Source organism: the organism of the source record quoted next, unplaced genomic scaffold (assembly GCF_019419815.1).
Source record: "Pyrus x bretschneideri cultivar Hongxiangsu unplaced genomic scaffold, Pyrus_bretschneideri_v1 Contig52, whole genome shotgun sequence".
Lineage (NCBI taxonomy): Eukaryota > Viridiplantae > Streptophyta > Magnoliopsida > Rosales > Rosaceae > Pyrus > Pyrus x bretschneideri.
Window position 1 is genome coordinate 386,752 of NW_025999790.1, and position 20,669 is coordinate 407,420.

The 20,669-nt window shown below is 35.3% G+C and overlaps 1 protein-coding gene and 1 long non-coding RNA gene across 4 annotated transcripts; one reads left to right on the top strand and one right to left on the bottom strand.

The window, feature by feature from the left end:
• Positions 1–6,746: 6,746 nt before the first annotated feature.
• Positions 6,747–14,765, bottom strand: LOC103954903 (linoleate 13S-lipoxygenase 2-1, chloroplastic). The gene is given in 12 exon segments (XM_009366759.3): positions 6,747–7,596; positions 7,752–8,018; positions 8,244–8,545; positions 8,630–8,638; positions 8,640–8,714; positions 8,716–8,742; positions 8,961–9,046; positions 9,186–9,506; positions 9,972–10,098; positions 10,100–10,210; positions 10,571–10,839; positions 14,260–14,765. Coding segments are annotated over 12 exon segments (2,745 nt in total). The 5' UTR covers positions 14,651–14,765; the 3' UTR covers positions 6,747–6,836.
• A 4,937-nt stretch (positions 14,766–19,702) lies between these two features.
• Positions 19,703–20,509, top strand: LOC125470751. Of its 3 annotated transcripts, none has more exons than XR_007253063.1 (2): positions 19,703–20,090; positions 20,234–20,509. It is a non-coding gene; the product is annotated as an uncharacterized LOC125470751 (long non-coding RNA). The 3 variants fall into 3 exon arrangements; XR_007253064.1 differs by having other exon boundaries at positions 19,703–19,975; positions 20,091–20,509; XR_007253062.1 differs by having other exon boundaries at positions 19,703–19,975.
• The last annotated feature ends 160 nt before the right edge of the window (positions 20,510–20,669 follow it).

Genomic DNA, 20,669 nt, shown 5'->3' on the forward strand with positions numbered 1-20,669 from the left:
TGAAAGTCCAATTCTTCTTTCTATTATACAGCTTTTATTTTGTTTATTGACTGGCATACATCTCTAGTCCCATTAGCAGTTTACTTCTTCCACTCCGCAAATTATCTGATGCTACAAGTTCGAGTTGGTTGGAAGCATGGAACATTTTTCATCAGAATTTTAAGCACCCCATGTTATTGTTGTTAGTGCATAAGCATTGAGCTGATTTGAATTTAGTAAAATAAACCTTGTATTTAGTTGTGTATCCACTTTGGTTAAAATCACCAAGTGTAGGGCTCGTATTGTAATTTTGTCTACGTGACATGCGGAAGGATCCTTGAACTTAACTAGATGTGTGGCTAAGATCATTTTCTGATGTAATGGTGGGAATCCAGATGCATAACTAATCGTTATTCAGTGCAATGTGTGTGTGAGTGAGATAATAGAAAGAACATTCCTCTGCGATTTTTGCTGACAAAGAAGCATTCATATTCATCTCCATTTTTTGTGATTTTCTCTTCCTCTCCTCTACTGGCACACTCTGAATCAAACTCTAACATGACCTCAGAGCCAGGTTAGATCAATTGAGATCTGGGCGTGAATTGTGAAGTTGGAGACATCATCGACGTTGAAGCAATCGAGCTACATTCAAGTTCGTTCTGGTTTTGGTGAAGTCGTCGGAACTCCATAGAAACCAAATTCAATTTGTTTTCATATCATCTAAGCTAAGAGATGGCTGGATTTGGAAGCTATGAGGTGAGAACTCCGATCTTCTCCAGTGAGAACTACGAGTTATGGAGAATCAAGATGGTGACGATCGTCAAATCTCACGGGTTATGGAGGTTAGTTGAAAAAGGGGTCACGACCTCAAATTCAAAGAAGAAAAAGAAGGTTGAAGGGAGCGTAGAAGATGAAGACGAGGAGAAAATAGTGGTTGTATATATGCAAGATGTAAAAGCTCTTGGTGATCAAATATTTCCTCGAATTGCCAACGCAGATTCAGCGAAGATGGCATGGGATCTGCTACATGGAGAATATCATGGTGGTGATTAGGTACGGTCAGTTAAACTCCAAAATCTTCGACGTGAATTTGAGTATACTAGAATGCGTGATAATGAATCATTATCTGGGTATCTTACTTGTCTGAATGAATTGATTAATCAAATGAAGACGTTTGGTGAGGTGTTATCGAATGAAAGACTTGTGCAAAAGGTTTTAATTAGTCTTAGCAAACCTTATGATCCCATTTGTCTTGTGATTGAGAATACAACATGTATAGAGACTGTTAAATTACAAGAGGTTGTGGCAATTCTAAAAAGCCAGGAACAACGTTTTGATATGTACACTGTTGATGCTACTGAGAAGGCATTTACCTCTTTCTCTGTGAGTTCAAAAGGGCAGCAGAATAGGGGTAATTCTCAATCCAGCAGATTTAAGTCTCAGAAAAACTGGAATGCAAAAGGCAAGAAGTGAGATTCAAAGCCTAAGTTTTAGCAAAAGCCATTTATGGGTCCTGCATAGAATGCAAATTCTTCATCCTCCATGAATCAAGAAGTGACAAAACCTCAGTGCAAAGTATGCTCAAAGTTTCACTTTGGTGAGTGCAGATATAAGGAAAATCCGAAGTCACAACTATGATAAGTTTGGACTTTGGGTTAAAGAGTGCATTGTGGGTAAGGTTATTCAAAAGGCTAAATGTGCAAATCAAATGGAGGTATCTGGTAATCTATTGACAAGCTCATATTTATATATATTTTATATCAAATTCACTTGTCTTTTCTTAGTTAGTTCCTTATATTTTTGAGCTATTTACTTTGTTTTTGTGTTTTGTAGGATTTGTCAAGCAAAGAAAAGAAAAATAGCACAAGTGGAATTTTAAGTAACAAATTCGTCAAAATTGTCTGTGCAAATCAGCTGACTTTGGAAGCAAGTTGCGAACAACTCAGAATAAATTAGAGAATGAGCCTTATATACTTGGAAAGCTAGGGATGTCTATTTTCTAGAGCATTTTGCAGATTGTTAATTTCATTTTTCTAGAAGTTATTGCCGTTTTAACACTGAAAGGTTCCCAAGAGGTTAAGCAGTTTGTAACTGACAAGAAAGCATTGAAAGTAATAAATCCAATAAAACTAGCAGCCAAAACTGATGTAGCCAAGAACAAGCCAGCTCACACCTATTCAAATATCAGAGGAAATGGAAAATTAAGTGGGAGTAATGGGCATAAAGGCTGCCCAAAGAGTTAAAATTGTTTTAGCATTTCCTTTCACTTATTGTCATCACTAAATGGCTGTTAGTGGGGTGAGTTATGGAGAAAAAACTGTGGCAGCAGAAAAGAAGAAAATGGCTGCAGGTTGCAGCGGCAAAGAGTGGAAAAAAAGGTGGAAAAAAAGATAGAAAAAAAAGGAAGGGAAAGGCTTCTGCGTTGAGGAAGGAAGGAAAGGAAGGAGGAAATCTTGGCATTCTCTTCTTTCGGTTTTATCTTCTCAAACTCATGTCTTTCTTTTGGTTTAATTTGAGAATTATGTGTAACTAATTTTTAGTAGTTAGGGGCTGTTTTGAAGCCCCTAATATGATTGCAAGTTTGTTATGACATTTCGTTTGAATTACTTTTATGAACGAATAAAAATTGATTCACTAGTTGTCTCATTGATGAATTCTTTATGTGTTTTCTACGGATGCATACTTAGTAAGCATATCTAGGATTCTAATGCTATGAATATGTGTGTGTCTGCCCTTGTCGAATGAGGACCTACATATGTTCTAGAGTAGTACTTGTTAATTGCGATTAACATGTGAACCAATTTCTAGGATAAGTAAGACAACGCCAGTACTTACGATGCCTTGTGATGACTCAAACTCTTTTCATTCTTAATGATTTCTACTTGTTAAATCTATGAACACACCATTCTAGATTGCATATTAGGGACTAAGTTAAGTTGAAGACGCCATTCTTTTAACATACTACATAAGAAAGAGTAATAGGTTGAGTTCTAACATTGAGCCAACTTGAGCATCTTCATCCGGAAATAGAAGGAATTTGAATGAAACATAACATTTTTGCATAATTATTTGGTGGTGGATAGCAATTCCCCTAACTCGTTTTTCTTAATTTGCGAACTACTTAAAATCTGTTTTTGTCCTTTTTTTGTTCGATTTAATTTAAATAGAAAATCAACTCCAAAAATCCCAAAAATTTGTGTGAGTGTAGCTCTGTGTGTCTAGTATCTGCATATAAAATTTCGTAGACTTTAGATAAGTGTAAGTCAGTCTAATAATTATTTTTCAGTGGCTGGTCAGTAGGGACAACAGCCCAGTTTTTGTGACATTTTAAGTAGTTAGATAAAACAATCTTCTGCGGGAAAGACCCTTATTTTCATATGCTACAATTGACAAATCTTATTGTTAATAAGGAAAATTAATAGGACATTTGTGTGCTACTTTGTGGTGTGCTTTTAAATCTTATCATCTATTCTATGCTAACCGTACAACTACTGAAGCAAAGGTAAATGGAAATTGGTATGTTGATAGTGGGTGTAGTAACCACATGACAGGAAATGTCAATCTTCTTGTTGATGTAAGTACCAATGTGGCAGGAATGAGATCTCTTGTGATTGATACAACTAAAGGAAGGAAGTATATCAGAGAAGTGATGTATTTACCTGGGTTGAAAGAGAATTTGCTAAGTATTGGCTAGATGGATGAGCATGGATATTACTTGCTATTTTGGAGGAAAAATGTGCAGTGTTTTTTTATGGACCATCACTTGATAGTCTGGTTATAAAAGTAAGAATGAAAGAGAACATATGCTACCTTCTGTCTTTAATGCACAATGATCAGATTGTGTTAAAGATTTGTACTTGGACTTGGCATAAGAGGCTAGGTCATGTCAACCTCAGGAGTCTCAAGTAGCTTAGGGAAAATGATAAGGTGCATGGTCTTCCACATCTAGAAGATGTTAATGGTGTATGTGAAGGATGTCAGTTGGGAAAACAACATCGAGATTAGTTCCCAAAAGAGCAAGCTTGGAGAGCAAGTAATCCACTGGAGCTAATACACACTGACTTGTGTGGTCCCATGTAAAATGAATCAATTGGTGGGAACAAATACTTTATGCTTCTTATTGATGATTGCACGAGGATGTCATGGGTTTATTTTCTAAGATGCAAATTTGAGGCCTTAAATTACTTCAGAAAGTTCAAAGCAATTGTGGAATTACAATGTGGTTTCTAAGTGAAGTGTCTAAAGAGTGACAGAGGGGGTGAGTTTGTATCAACTGAGTTCAACAAGTTATTAGAGCCTGAAGGAATTCAAAGGCAGCTATCTATGGCATATACTCCAAAGCAAAATGGAGTAGTGGAGAGGAAAAATAAAACAGTTGTAGATATGACTAAGGGAATACTTCATGGTAAAAGCATGCCATATTTCTTGTGGGCAGAAGTTGTTCATACGGCTGTTTACATTCTAAATAGGTCACCTACAAAAGCTTTTGGTGATTTAACTCCATTTGAAGCTTACAGTGGTAGAAAACCAGGTATTGGTCATCTAAAAGTGTTTAGATCGCTCTGTTATGTGCATGCACCAATTGAGATAAGACAAAAGCTTGATGCAAAGAGTGTCAAAGGTGTGTTTATGGGATATGCAACATGTGAGAAGGGGTACATGGTATTTGATACATGCATTAAGAAGTTGATTTTGTCAAGAGATGTAGTTTTTGATGAAACCATGTCCTAGAATTGGAAGGAAAACTCAAAGAATCCTGTTGGTGTGACTTATATTCAAAATCAACCTGAAAATGTGATTGGTGGGAGTTCACCTAGACTGTGTGAGGTTAAAGAAAGTTCTTTAGTTCTAGTATCCTTCCAAGCACTAAGGAACAAGAAAGGGTCACTCATGGGAAATATGAAGAAGCTGCACAAGATAAGTCCTGGATAAAAGCAATGGAAGAAGAATTGTCAATGATTGAGAAGAATATGACTTGGGAGCTTATGGATAGACTAGTTGATAAGCAAGTCATTGGAGTTAAATAGGTGTTCAAAACCAAGCTGAATTTGGATGGCTCAGTGCAAAAGAACAAGGCAAGATTGGTTGCCAAGGGGTATGTACAGAAACCAAGAATCATTGTGATGAAACATTTGCTTCAGTTGCTAGACTGGATACAATCAGAACCTTAATTGCTCTTGCTGCACAAGGAAGTTGGAAGTTGTACCAACTAGATGTTAAATTTGCATTTTTGAATGGAAAATTGCAGGAAGAGGTCTATGTTGATCGACCTGAGGGGTTTGTGATTAATGGCAAGGAAGATAAGGTCTATAAATTGCACAAGGCTCTTTATGGATTAAAACAGGCACCTAGAGCCTGGTTTGGGAAGATTGACAACTATTTTGCTCAGTGTGGGTTTGAGAAAAGCTTGAGTGAAGCAACCCTCTATACTAATACAAGGGGAGAGAAAGATATACTAATTATATCCATCTATGTGGATGACACAGTATATACAGGAAGCAATCAAGAGATGTTGGATGAATTTAAACAAGGCATAAAGGTGAAATATGAAATGACAGATTTGGGACTTCTCCATCATTTCCTGGGAATGGAGTGATTCAAACTGGTTCGAGCATTTTCATTCATCAAAGGAAGTATGCTTCTTCTTTGTTGAATAAATTTGGCTTACGTGAGTGCAAATTTGTTTCCACCCCTCTTATTGCTACTGAAAAATTGAACAAGGATGATGGAAGTGGTGCAGCAAATGAAGAGCAATACAGGAAGATTGTGGGAAGTTTGTTATATCTCACTACTACAAAGCCAGGTGTGATGTATGCAGTTAGCTTACTTGCTAGGTATATGCATTGTCCTACAAATAAGCATTATGGAACTGCCAAGAGGGTGCTTAGATATGTCAAAGGAACATTAGACCATAGACTGAAATATGAAAAAGGGAAGAATGCAATGCTGATTGGGTTTTTTGATAATGATTAGGGAGGATCAATTGATGACAAGCAAAAGCACTTATGGCTATGCATTTTCCTTTGGAAGTGGAGTCTTTTCATGGGCATCCATTAAGCAAAATTGTGTTGCACTTTCAACTGTAGAGTCAGAGTATATCAGTGCATCAGAAGCCACAGCTTAGGCCATATAGCTCATGTTTGTTCTGGAGGATTTTAGGGAGCTACAACTGAAGTAACTCTATTGCAATGTGACAACACATCTGCAATTTCAATAACTAAGAATCCAGTGTTTCATCAACAGACAAAACACATTGATAGAAGGTATCATTTTATCAAAGATGCTTTGCAGCAAGGAATTGTCGATTTAGTCTATTGTCCTACCAAAGAGCAAGTGGCAGACATTTTTACCAAAGCTTTACCAAAGGAAAGGCTCAACTACCTCAGAGATAAGCTTGGAGTCATATCAGCTCAAAGCTTAAAGGGGAGTGTTAGTGTATAAGCATTGAGCTAATTTGAATTTAGTAAATAAGCCTTGTATTTAGCTGTGTATCCATTTGGTTAAAATTACCAAGTGTAAGGCTCCTATTGTATTTTTGTCTAAGTGACATGTGGAATGATCCTTGAACTTAGCTAGATGTGTGGCTGAGATCATTTTCTGATGTAATGGTGGGAATCCAAATGCATAACTAACCGGTATGCAGTGCAATGTGTGTGTGAGGGAGATAATAGAAAGAACATTCCTCTGCGATTTTTGCAGAAAGAGAAGCACTCATATTCATCTCCATTTCCTGTGATTTTCTCATCCTCTCTTTAATTAGCACAGTCTGAATCAAACTCTAATAATTGTTTTATTAAGGGCCAAATAGAATATATATAGAGCTTTTACATCATCACCCTCAAATATCATCATCAAATTTAGATGGAGATGCTGTTTGGAACTCCCATTCCTGTGACACCGGGTGTTGAGAATGGCTTCAAAAGCTCATATGGAACGACGCCTGCTCCAACTCTGTTTTTCAGTTTCAAATTGGTATTCCTCTCATCAATAATTCCTTCTAGCCTCTTCAAATTGCCATTGAATTTCTCATATGCGGCCTTGATGACAGGATTTTCAGCCCAAGATGACTCTGGATTCCCACCAATATACTCTTCATCAGGTGAATGAGTCGATAGCACATCTAAGACGGCCATAACTTTTGTTGCTTGAATCTGCGAGGGGAAGCACATCAGTAGAGCCATTTCTGGTTTCTTCATGAAGTTCTGGAAAAACTCCTCAGATGGATCTTCAGTTGGCATATTGGTTCGAGCAATTGTAGGGCGGTTAGGGAAATATCCAGCATACATGTACTGGCCAAAGTTGACTGCTGCATGGTGACCTGCTGTTACCCAAATTATGGTTGTCAAAATGTGAATCAGATTTTCCGGGGTTTTCAAAACAGGCCACCATGGCTCATCTTTCTTGTCTGCATGGCCTTTGGTTCTAACCTCTGTCCACCAACCTTGAAGCTCTGTATCAGACTCGATAAGATTTGGGTTTGTATAGTAGTGGTTCACATAATCACTCACCCACTCCTTAATGGCATCCCACAGGATGAGGCCATCATTTGCAAATGGGTAGTCTTCAATTGTTAGCTTCAAGCCATGCTCAGCTGTAGAATCCTCAACTGCCATTCCCCTGAAATCAAATCAAACAAATATGAACAAGCAGTTCAAATTCTGTGGGGGTTTACAATGAAGTTTTCTTTTTAGATATCAAAAATCTTCTTTGTACAAAGTTTCCTGCATCAAATAGTTAGAATCGTCTTATGCTAGTTTTATCAAGTAAAATACCTTCTGATGAGATCTGCTGGCAAAGCTTCCATGTCAAAGCGCCAAAGCTGGTCGTAAGCGGCAGAACTCAACTCTATGGAGTACTTTCCAGGTGAAAAGGTGCTCTCAATGACTCCACCTGCATTGATGAGGCTTTCTCGAGCCAAAGCATTAATTTCCATTGTATACCGGAAATGAGGGTGCAGAAGTCTGTAGATGGGATGCATTGCGCTTAATTGTCGATTAGCAGCAATTATATATGGCTCTGTACAGCAATGAGTCCTCAGCCTATGAAAATATTAAAGGACAAACAAGTTATTACCCATGACTTAGTCTCATATTTCCTAATTGCCACAGCTACAATAATCGAAGATGCACACTTGAGCAGGGGGTATGATGTGAAGTTGCACATTCGTGGTTTCCGAATCACTCAAATGCCATTTACAGGACTAATTTGGTAATTCAATGCCAATATAAAAATGGATTCGAAGCCATCTTGTGTGAGTTTCTTACCAGTGCACGACAAGCTGATGATAGCCGGCATCATGTGCAAGAACGTGGGCTTTAGCAAGCCTCCAGAGCCAGCAACCAGTGGCATCCCAGGTTGAAGTAAAGACTTGCTTCCATTGTGGCTTGTCACCAACAGGCGGTCGAGTGAGTTCAATGGCAACAGGCCTCAGTGTCTCATCTTCAGTGAGGAAGAATAGTGTACGAGAACCATACAGTGTGGTGCCTTTAATCTCTCTTACTTTGTTCACATAAGGCATGAGCAGATCATGGTAATCCAAAATAAACATCTTCTTCCTTTCCAAGGCCTGCATTTCATGTTCAAGCAATCTTCTTTTACTTATGGCATAACCCGGTTGCAAGTTAAAGAGATTGGAGTGTGTTTATTATACCTCATTGACTAGTCATACAACCTTTGATCTCCTTCTCAACCAGTTCTGTTGTGATCAATGATTCAGGGGGGCCATAAATCTCGGGGGTTGAGTTTACTTTTCAATGGCCATTCCTGCATCCAGAAGTTGTAGAATTCAGTGCCAATTCAGTGCCGCCTAGAGAAATAAAAGAGAGTTTAATTAACTAAAACAAGATATTCTTCTAACATTTAATTACTTGAACACCAAGGAAAATGGAGGCCTAGGGTGAGAAATGGAAAGTACAAATTTAAATTTCTTAATTGAAGTAAGAGACTTCTGCTTGTATCGGCAAATTAATAAAGAAGCATACCGTCACTAGCTCGATACTATATGGATTAAGACCAGCAAGCGTTTGCCGGGAAAATTCTTCATCTCTAAACCAAGCAAATTTATCACCTGCGATATAAAGCAAAAGTAATATGCGAGGTGAAGCCAACAATTAGGTGGTCTCTTCTTTTCCTCATGAGAGAATCATTATTTAAAATGTTTTGCTCAATCGCAATCTATACACAGGGAGAGAGGGAGGGAGGCATACGGTCTATTATTTCGGGGGTCTCAAAGAGCAAAAGATCATCTTCACCATCTGTAATGGCCTTGACTAGCCTTGGGATGATTGTCTGGAAAAACCCACCAGTCTTTGGCTTAGGTAACGTGACTCCTTCGTTATACAGTGAATCTATGGCTGTGAAGTATGGAAATCCTAGGTCTGGGTCAAGAAGTGCTGTCTCGAGCGAAGGGAGCAAAGCATGTAGCACAGATTTCAGGGTCTTTGTTGAAAATGTCAGCTGTTTCACGTCTGCAAAAGCTTCATCTCTTGGTACATACACACTGCTGCTTCTTTGCTCCGATAAAGGATCTGCAATATTGGTAGACAATATATGACACGATAATCGCATTGCTCTCATAGTTTCTCAGCCAGACAATTTCCCATACTAGCAATTAGGCATAGTACAAACAAATGGTTCATACTAAGAATCATTCTCCTTAACATTAACTTCTTGAACTACATAAGTTTCCACTCCAAAAAGCACATAACATAAATTTACATGCGTGTTATGGTACACGCACTAAAACAAATTTTTAGTTTTCAATGTCTAGGTTATGGGAGCAAAATTGGAAGCTAAGGGTTGTACCCCTCTTTTTCCTATTTCACTTGTGACATGAATTCATATTCCGAGTGAGAAAGAAAGAAGAGGCAGGGTTAGGACCCAGTATAGCCAAGCTTTCTTTACCATGGACCTCTTGAGTAGAAGATGACATGACTTCTACCTTTTACAACCATCTGGGGGATTAGTACGTAATTAGTTGGTTATATTATTACCCTTTTTAGAGCGTGGTCTTCCAGTTCTGCAGCGCCTCGGGTACGGGTGATCTTTGCCGCCAAGGACAGGCCTAGCCAGTTCATCCTTGCTGTCCGGATCGCCAATGTCATTATAAGTGTCATAATCAGTAGATCCTATCAGATGTTTTTCTTTGGCCCTCTCCATCTCCTCGCAAAGTCTGCAGCTCCAATTCTCTTAGCTTCTTCAACCCACTCGGTGTCTCTGATGGTATGTACGACTGTTTCATTACATGTTCACACAAATTACCGCTTCAAATGATATTGTATGAAATTCACTATGTCAGCCAACCAGTCAAAACATAAGGTAATTTTAAGACACAAGTTAACAAAGCGATCAACAGTACATCAACGACATGTAGAAGACATGAATCTCAACAGGACTGCAAAATTGCAACAGTATAGCCCAAAAGGCTAAACTAACGCGCAGGATGAGGAGTGCTAACATATAGCACTAGCATTGCAATTCGGATAGTTCATTTATTTAGCAAATTGAACTATCAGTAAGAAGTTATATATATATGTTTGCACAATAATAATGAGAAAACAAGGAAAAAGTAAAAGGATCTAAAATAAAGAACCTTGTTAGTGAAAAAAATTCTCTTCACTGGGTTGTCAAATTTGGAATGAGCCCAGGTATTACACGGAACATTAACAGTGCCGTTTGGGAAGCCGTCGAGGTCGATGCTCTTGATGAACATCTCCTTGTGGTGTTCATTCTCTAACTGAACAGCTCCAACCTCTCCAAACCCTGCTGGGATCGTGAAAGTAGCCTCATACACCACCTCGGCATCCTTGTGGCTCACTTTGTGCCCATACCCCTTCACTGTTTCCTTCTCCAACCCCGTCTCTACGACAAAACCCAATTCAGAAATATGTAGTGAGTAGATTAGTTATTGTTAAGAGAAACAATTAAACAAACTTAGGATTTGTGTAGAAGTACTTTTAAAATGACTGGAAGCTTTTTTGGTAAAACTGATTTTGAGTTTCAAAAGCACTTAAAGTGCTTTTTAAAGAAGTATCAAATTTGTGCTTTTCTAATATTCATTTGAATTTTTACTAAGAATTAATTTCAAAAATATTTTTACCAAAAATGCTTTAGTCATTTAAGTGCACTTTCAAACATGCCCTTAATCAATATTTCTAAAATTTAAAGTGCTATTTGTTCACACAATTGTAAAATCACACGTGATATGCATGTATGTTAGCAAAGAAAATGTTATTGCAGAATCAAAACATTTCTAAAGAATATGTCACACAATTGTAAAATCACACGTGATATGCATGTATGTTAGCAAAGAAAATGTTATTGCAGAATCAAAACATTTCTAAAGAATATGTCAAATAAATATATCAAAATTTTATTTAATGATTGATGTGACAGATTAAACACAAGTATTAAATCCTTTTTTTTTTTATAGATGTGTTAAATATTTATTTTATTATTTTATTGGGTCTATAGCAACATTAACTATTAAAAAATAATTAAAATAATTTAGTTTTTTAGAGTTTCTAGACCCACCATTTTAACTTATTTCTCCACCCACCTTATATCACCACCATTTTAACTTATAAAAAATAGAGTTTTAACGAAAAGTCTGGGATACTGTTCACTTTAACGAAAAATCACATTTTTACTCGAAAAAGTCAAACCTGATATTATTTATTTTACTTTTTATTTTGTCCTTATCGTTAAAACTCAAAATTTTCAAGTCATTTTCATTAATTTTCCTTATAAAAAATGCAAAAATCCAAATCATTTAGCTCCCACATACTGTTATTTCTAAAAAGAAGACTTTAGATGCGATCCCTAACTATCAATGTTCTTTAACTGAAACCTTTATGGTTTTCAATTTTTTATCGAAATCTCTGACGTTAATGTAATAATGTAATTCTATGTAAGTTATTATATTTTTAAATTAAAAGTAAAAAGTTTGTAGTTATTTGTATTAATGAGATTTCAAATAAAACTCATAATTTATGGAATAAAAAAATAAATACTTTCCAATATATTGTATGTATATATATACACATGGGTATGTTCATCAAAACAAACTAAAAAATTATTGCACCAAAATATGGGTACATTTTTCGAAAAAATAGAAAAAGAAAAACTATATATATATATACACACACACACATACAAATATATTAGGCTTAATGACATTATTAAATTTCTTCTATTAAACTTGACATGAATACTTTCTCAAATCAACGAAATAAAATATACCCATATAAGTTTCAAAAATGAACTAGAAAAAACACTGAATAAATTTTATATAAAAATATAGGTACACTTTATATTAAAAAAATGTACATTTTACATTTAACAAATTGGTATATTTAAGAATAGGTACACTTAAGATTAGAAAAAATTGAAGAATTATATGAACGGGTACATATAAGATTAAAAACTTGAAATTTTTTTATAGAAAAATAATGGGTACAAACTTATTCTAATTTTATTTTTTAGAAATGTTTTGAAATGAAAATTAATTAAGAGTTTAATAAGGATGTGAGTATTAAAATACTAAATCAATTACTAATTTTAATTTTAAAAAATTATGTAACTGACATGTAATTCATTAATACTTTAATACTAGGAACTTTGATCAAAATCTAAAAACTAAAAAAATCTCAGATAATGAACATTAAAAACTAGGACCAGATACTAATTTTTCCTTTCTAAAATATCTCTATTTCTAAAGTTTAAAACAAAAACTGAAGATGGAGAAAAAAGCAAAAACTCATTAGAAAACATTAAACCAAAATCGCCATCACACCCGCCGGCAATAACTCTTGTTCTCCTTGACGCAGTCAATTTTTTTCTCCTTTTCTCTTCCTCTCTCCCTGTACCAAATCTAAACTTTCAGAGATTTTCTCCCTGTACGAATAACTATGAGATTTTATACTTTTAGAGATCCTTGTCAAGAAATGAAGCCCCTCACCATACGATTGCAAATCGCTCCCAGCTGTCAATCATAGAGAGAGAGTTGATTTGGAAAGAAAGGAAGATAGGGCATGGGTTGAAAGCGTATCTGTCTTAGGGAAGAGGATCTTCTCCTGAGCTCAGGATGAGGATCCTCCTAATCACGAAATTCAGACAGTTCAAAATTAATCTAACGGTTCTAAACAAGAAATCCTCTAAAATTTATAATAATTGCAATCGTTGGATTAAATTTGAAAGCTCTGAATTTCCTGATCAGGAGGATCTCCATCTTGAGCTTAGGAGAGGATCCTCTCCCCTGTCTTAGTACTTTAGAGAAACGGGGAAGGACGACAGTAGATATTTAAAGCGTATGTATCTTAGTAGCGTAGAGATTATTTTTGGAAAATATTAGATAAATTCAAAATATGGGGAAAAAAATACTAATATGACTACAATTTAATAAAACAATTAAATAGTTTCAAATCTGGGTAGTCCTTTTTTTTTTTTTTTTTTTTTTAATTTTATTATTATCAAAGAAACTTACTATTGCAATACGATATGGAGGCAACCTTACAAAGAATCCTTTAAATAAACTTCTCCCTTAAATGAAGGGAACTTTATATATAAAAATTGTTATTAGCAGTTCAAAAATTTTATTTTGCACTCTAAACTTTCTTCTATATATATTATACATGTAGATCTCAAAACCAATCCGATTATCTGATTCATCATAAAGGATTCGAGTAGTACAGATTGAAAAGGGCATTTCTATCCATTGAATCAGGTTTCTAAAAGCTAATTCCAGCGATGCCAATTGCCCGGTGGACTATGGACCATTTTAATCCAATTGCTTATTGTCAGGATTATTCAGTTTAGAGGTATATATGCAAAAGATAATTTCTGTTCATTAAAAGAGTTACTATTCATTGAGGTGGATTTAATAGACAGTTGCCCTGGGAGACCTTCCCACACTGGAAGTGCTAAGATAGAGTTGATTTCCAATTTGTTTCTATATAAAGGAAAAAGAAAGGCTGTTTTGAATAACCTTGGGGCTAATCGTTTATTATTTTTGTTATAAAAAAAAAAAAGCCCAAACGAATAATGACCAAAAAATACACTAGAAGTCTAGAACATGCAACTGATCTCACTTGTATCAAACCAAAAATAAAAAATAAAAATAAAAGAACTCTAATCTCCAAAAATATTAGTGAAATAAAGATAACATAATTTGAGATATTATTAACCACGGTCAAACTGGCTGAGGCTGCAAGATACTCTGTGTGTGTTCTGTTTAATGGAAAAAGTTATATATTTAGTATGCTTATAATACTGCTTGCTTACTGGGGTCAAGCTCGGCGCTAACAAGCTCCAAAAGCAAGGTTTTTCCGAGCAAGTCGGTAAAGTCATCGAGGGGCCGAGTCAAGCCTATGCTGGAGAGTAACCCTCCTGTTACTGTCACCCTCACCAAAGCCTTTACCGTAAACGCGTTATTTTCCGTCGAAGTAACCGTGGACACTGATGCAGGTGATGGTCTGAGATCACTAGAAGTGGCACGGATCACCAAGGATGAGGAGTTTTTCTTATTACGATTTTGATGGACATGGTGGCGTGGATGGATGCTGATCAGGGAGGGGCTACCATGCTTAATCAGATGATTAGGGTTAATAGAGGATTTTGGTAAGAGAGGGAAGGATGGAGCATAGTTGGGTTTCTGCAGCTGAGATGTCATCATCTCCCTTAAGAGTTAGATGATGTATGCTTTCTAATGCTAGACTTTTTTTGAAAGCTTATAATTTGCTAGAATAGCTTTTAGAGTTCATGCATTTATAGAGATAATTAGGGGGAAGAGAGAGAGTGGGAGAGAAAAATATACGATGAACGATCACAATCATAAGATTCTTAGCATCTTCAGAAAAAGCATCATGCAATGATCCTTTTTACCATTTGTAAGAGCAAGTCCAGCCCTATCTTTCAGGCTGGCACCCACAAAAATCTCTCCACCCCTAAAAATAGGGCAGCCCAAAATCCAAGCCAGTTTATAAGCGAGCCCAAAATGGGCTAAGGTAGGAACTGGCCTATCTGGTGTCATTCTGATGCCAGCATAACGTTAGCAGACAACACAATTTTTTTGCATCAGGTGCATGGCACGCGTCCCGGCACTGCAGGAGCACTAAAGGGGCGGGGGACATGGGCCACGTGGCTAAGCCTCGGCCATTGGATTTCCAACAGTAAAAAAAATTTGAAATTCAAACCTAATAAGCTAGTGACGTGGCACAATCTGAACCGCTCGATTTTCAGATTAACAATCTAAATTTTTCAACCAAAAAACTTAAAAAAAAATTAATTAATAAATAAAATGTTCAAAATTAATAATATTTTTTTAAATAAAAAATGTCAGATATTAAAAATAAAATTATTATTTTATAATTATTTTATAATGAAAATTAATAATATTTTAATAAAATGAATTAGGCTATTTAGTTTTAAGGGTAGAAATGCACTTAACCAATTATTATTCATTGCAGTCAATTGCTATTCATTTTGATGAATTAAATGAACTTTAGGTCAGCTTATTTTTTAAGGGTGGAGTTGCTTTCTTATTTCGTGTGGACACCACAATTCTTTTGATTCCCCAAGATTGGTAAACTTACCACTTCAATACTTCGTAATTGGAATTCAACTCCTTGTTTTAATTCCGATTACAATAAGCACGCCACAAGTACTTCCAATGGGAAAAGGATCCGGAGATTTAGGGGATCGTGTAATCATACTTATTTATCGTACATCATGCAGTCATTTTTTGTAAGGTACTATTTATATTTAATTTTAAATTTAAATGATTTCTAACTGCCTAATATACAATGAACAAACATGATTACACGATCTTTGAAATTCCAAGGAAAAGAATCCGAGGATCAATTATTTAGTGGTTAATGCATGCACGTTTTAGCTTTCATCTTTATATGACATTCACAGTAAATGTCTTTGGATCTAGCTAGCGACGACTGTGGTATGGTTTTGATTATTATTGAACATAGTACATATCTTTGGATCTAGCTACGAGTGCGGTTAGCTGGAACAAAGTAAGCAATTAACACGTGAAGAGAAAGTTATTTTTTATTTTTTGGAAACTAGAGAAAGTTACTTTGGCTGTCTTTTAAAAGAAATGTGCCTATTCACACTTTTATTTTTAATTTTTACACATTTTTTTAATTTTCATCATCAATGAATTATAAAAGATCAAAGAATATAAATTAATAAAGATATATGAAAAGTAAAAAAAAATTATGTGCTCATCTCCGAATCTCAAGTCTCTACATTTATTATTGGTGCATTTAGATGAATTTAGACAAATCTTGATCATTTGATTAATCTAATCCATCCACATCAGATTTATATTGACATCGCCTTCACACCATATCACTCTGCGTCTCTATGCCTTTCTCCTCACCCTTCTCTTGCCGTCTTCCCCCCTCTCTGTAAGATCACAAAGAGAACTTCACATGGATGCTGTGAGGTTTCTTATAATGGATGGGTGAAAGGTTGATTAATATCAGTTAATCCTACTAATTATGTGTTTCACTGGGATCCAGTAGGAGAACAAAAAATGATTAACAAAATCGGAGGAAAAAGGCACCCATTTTCTTACTTATATTAACTTTTGGAATTGAATTCTCAATCCATTTATGAAAAGCAATTGAAGTTTTCGTTCAATTTGCGACAGAAGTTGGGAGGACAGCGAGAAAGTAGACTCCCAGATAGATATTAGTTTTCATCTTTATATGACATTCACGGTACATATCCTTGGATCTAGCTACTACTGTGGTAGCTTGAACAGAGCAAGCAATTAACACGGGAAGAGATAGTTACTTTGGCTGTCCCTTCAAATGATAGTACGACGTAATGATGCATTGAGTTGATGGGACACTAGGGCCTACCTAGTGGTCCCGTACGTAATTATTTGGCCTTATTTCTCTTTCAAATTCACATGGCATTTCTCAAACAAGACGAGTTAGTAATTATCATATGAAAGTCGTGTTAACAATTAATTGGTCATGCATCAACTCATCCCCAAATGAATAATAATTGCATTTTCCTCGTGGGTGGTGAATGAGCTAATTCATTTAAAGGAAACTAATAAAAAATGATGTGAAAATTTTGAGTTTTAACGATAAGGACAAAATAAAGAGTAAAGTGAATAATACTATATTTGATTTTTTGATATAAAAATATGATTTTTCATTAAAGTAAACAGTACCGCGAACTTTTCATTAAAACTCATTTTATTTAAATAATGCAAGAGTTGGACACTAGTACCTAGTTGTCCCGTGCGTAATTATTTGGCCTTATTTCTCTTTCAAATTCACATGGCGTTTCTCACACAAGACTTGTTAGTAATTATCATATGATTATCGTGTTAACAATTAATTGGTCATCCATCAGCTCATTCCCAAACAAGACTCACTATTATCGTGTTAAGAAATATATTCTTATGAATAATACTTGCATTTTCCTCTTGGGTGGTGAATAAGTTATTACATTTACTTGTAAATGACATATTTTTATTGTAAAAATATTCGTTCAATTTCTTAATTTTTATTTGAACATTATTCTTACAAAAAACTATTTGAATCAGTGATCGTTTAATTATCCAAATGTATCAAGTAAATCAACACTATATAACATATTAACGACGAATCATCCATTTATTTAATGTACTTTGATGACTAAACAATTATTGATTCAATTAATTTTTTGTAAGGATAATCTACAAAAGAAAATTAAGAAACTTAATAGTTCCAATTGATTATGAAATTTCTACGATGAAGATACATTATTTACAAGTAGAGAATGAGCTCATCTCCGAATCTCGAGTCTCTACATTTATTACTAGTGCATTTGCGTGAATTTAGACTAATCTTGATCATTTGATTAATCTAATCCATCCACATCGGATTTATATTGACATCGCCTTCACACCATATCACTCGATCTGCGTCTCTATGCCTTTCTTCTCACCCATCTCTCTTGCCGTCTTCTCCCTCTCTTCCGTAAGATCACAAAGAGAACTTCACATGGATGCTGTGAGGTTTCTTATGATGGATGGGTGAAAGGTTGACTAATATCAGTTAATCCTACTAATTATGTGTTTCACTGGGATCCAGTAGGAGAGCAAAAAATGATTAACAAAATCGGAGGAAAAGGCACCCATTTTCTTACTTATATTAACTTTTGGAATTGAATTCTCAATCCATTTATGAAAAGCAATTGAAGTTTTCGCTCAATTTGCGGGAACAGAAGTTGGGACGACAGCGAAAAAGTAGACCCCATATAGATATTAGTGCTAAGGTGCAAACATGTATTTGTTCTAATAAGACGTAAACTGATTCACTTTATTTGATAAATTGAATAGCTAAGATTTGCCTGAAGTGTAATGTACAAATGACAAATGTAGGAATAATGTTATATTTGTGAATCTCATGTCTAAAAAATGTAAGACTCAAAAACACATATGAGACCTATTTTTATTAGTTAAGTGATTTAAATATAATATGAAAAAGAGAGATTATATTTGCAGTTTTACGCACTTCAAATTACCTTCTTCACACTTTTTTATCTTTTTAATATTTTTTGACACACAACTAGCACTCAATAGAAAAATATTAAAAAATTAAAAAAATATGAGAAAAGTAATTTGAGATGTGAATATAATCTCTTTAAAAAATATAATAAAATAATATTTTTATCAAATAAGTTAACAAATAACACTTTAAATAAAAAATTTGCTAACTGATAAGATATTCATCCTCTCCTCTGAACTCACAAGGACAAAATTTCAGAGTGTGCACGTGTGTTGATGACGGTGATGCAACAATTCGATCGGTGAAATGGATAAGCTAGCTAGCTAAATTTGGAAAGCAACGGTGGAGTAAAACTTTGCAGTTTTCATGTATTTTCTCTGTACATGTCACCTCAAACATAGCGTCCTATTTCCCTCCAATTCAGTCATCGGAATAGCTGTCATGATCATGCTCGCATGTTTTCACCCTAGTTTCAACATCAGATAAATCACTTTACAGCGTAAGCATATGGCTACTCGTCCTGGACCTGGTTTCTTTGCCTTCTTAGTTCTCATATACTTTCATCCCTTCTTATTTGTGTAGTTACGATTAAGTTACGTCAATATTTTATAACACTATTTCTTTTTATCTTATTATCTCTATAAAAAAAAATAAGTATAAAATGTTGACGTGACTTAACCGTGACTGGACAAAATAGAAGAGAATGAAAGTGTATAGGAACTGGGAGGACAGAGAAGCCGAGTCTACTCTTAGGCTGATTTGGTACTGAGGTGATTTTGAAAAAAACTGGTATCAAAAAAAGCTGGGAGCTATTTTTGTGTTTGGTAAACATTCAGCTTCAACTTTTTTTCATAGTTTTGGGTGAAAAAAGCCAAAAACAAGAAGCTGCAAAACCCAGCTTTTAAAAACCGACTTTTTTTTACATCTGTTTTACATAAAAGTTTACCAAACACTATAATACTGCTTTTTTTTTTTTTTCAAAAGCACTTTTACAAAAAAAAGTTTACCAAACACTTTGCTGCTTTATTTCACAGCTGCTTATTCTTGCAGTACAGCAGTAAACCGTTTTTTTTCAAAGTACAACAATACCAAACCAGCCCTTACTCATGTTGCAGGATTGTTCAAGAGTAAAATTTCACATTAGGGACTAGGGAGAGAGAATTTTGCATTTGTTTATAAAGACTTGTATTATTTAACTTACTTATAATATTGTCAAATTAATTTTAGGCTTATTTTTAGCTATGTCCTTTGGTACTTGATTTTAATTTTATTTTGCTCCTTGTAACTCAAAAATTGACACCATACTCTCTGAAACTCAAAGTTGCTCCACGTTGGCCCGAAAACTCAAAGTTTTCTCTACCCTGCCTTCCCCGATTTGCTCCACCGTGGCAATAGCTTTTGTGCTTTCTTCCACCCCGTAGAACCCACTCTATTCAGATTGTCTGGGTCCTGCGATTTTGTGATAATCTTCCATGGTAACTGACATTTGTTTGTTTTGGTTGGTCTGACTTCAAATTGTTTGTTTTGGCTTGCTGCGCATGACATGAGCTTCAAATGAGATAATTCATTTGTGTTAATACTTTTATGCAGGTATTTCTTATGTTCTGGGTGCACAGTTTTTTCCATATTCCAATGATGGCCCTGGATCGCATATGCACTGTTAATTTTATTATTATTATTATTATTATTATTTTAAATTCTTCCTTATCCCTTCTCTCTCTTCCCTCTCGCAGTTCTCCCCGGACTCAAGAGAGTCCTAACAGCAACATTCGAGCTTTGCATGTTCGAATTTACCCCTCTATCGAAGAGTTCAATAAGCCCAGTTTGCGATGGGCATTCCGACGAAGATGCGAGTTTTTTCTGGCCAACTTCAGGCCTTTCCCACCTTTTTTGGGTCCGGCGAAAGTAATAGGCATACAACAGATTTTTTTTACTTACTTTCAAAATTATTTTATAAGTAATTTTTGTATCCGTGAATTGCTTGATTCAAATGTTATATCTCATCTGCATATTGAGGTTTTCTGGGATAAAGGTTCCGCACTCCACAATGTTGATATAAGGCTAGAGATCGACGACGTACTAAAGCCATCCAATTTGTCTAATGATGCTTGAAGTGGAACCATGTACCCTACAAACATGGGAAGCGAACGATGGTCTGTTAGGGCTTTG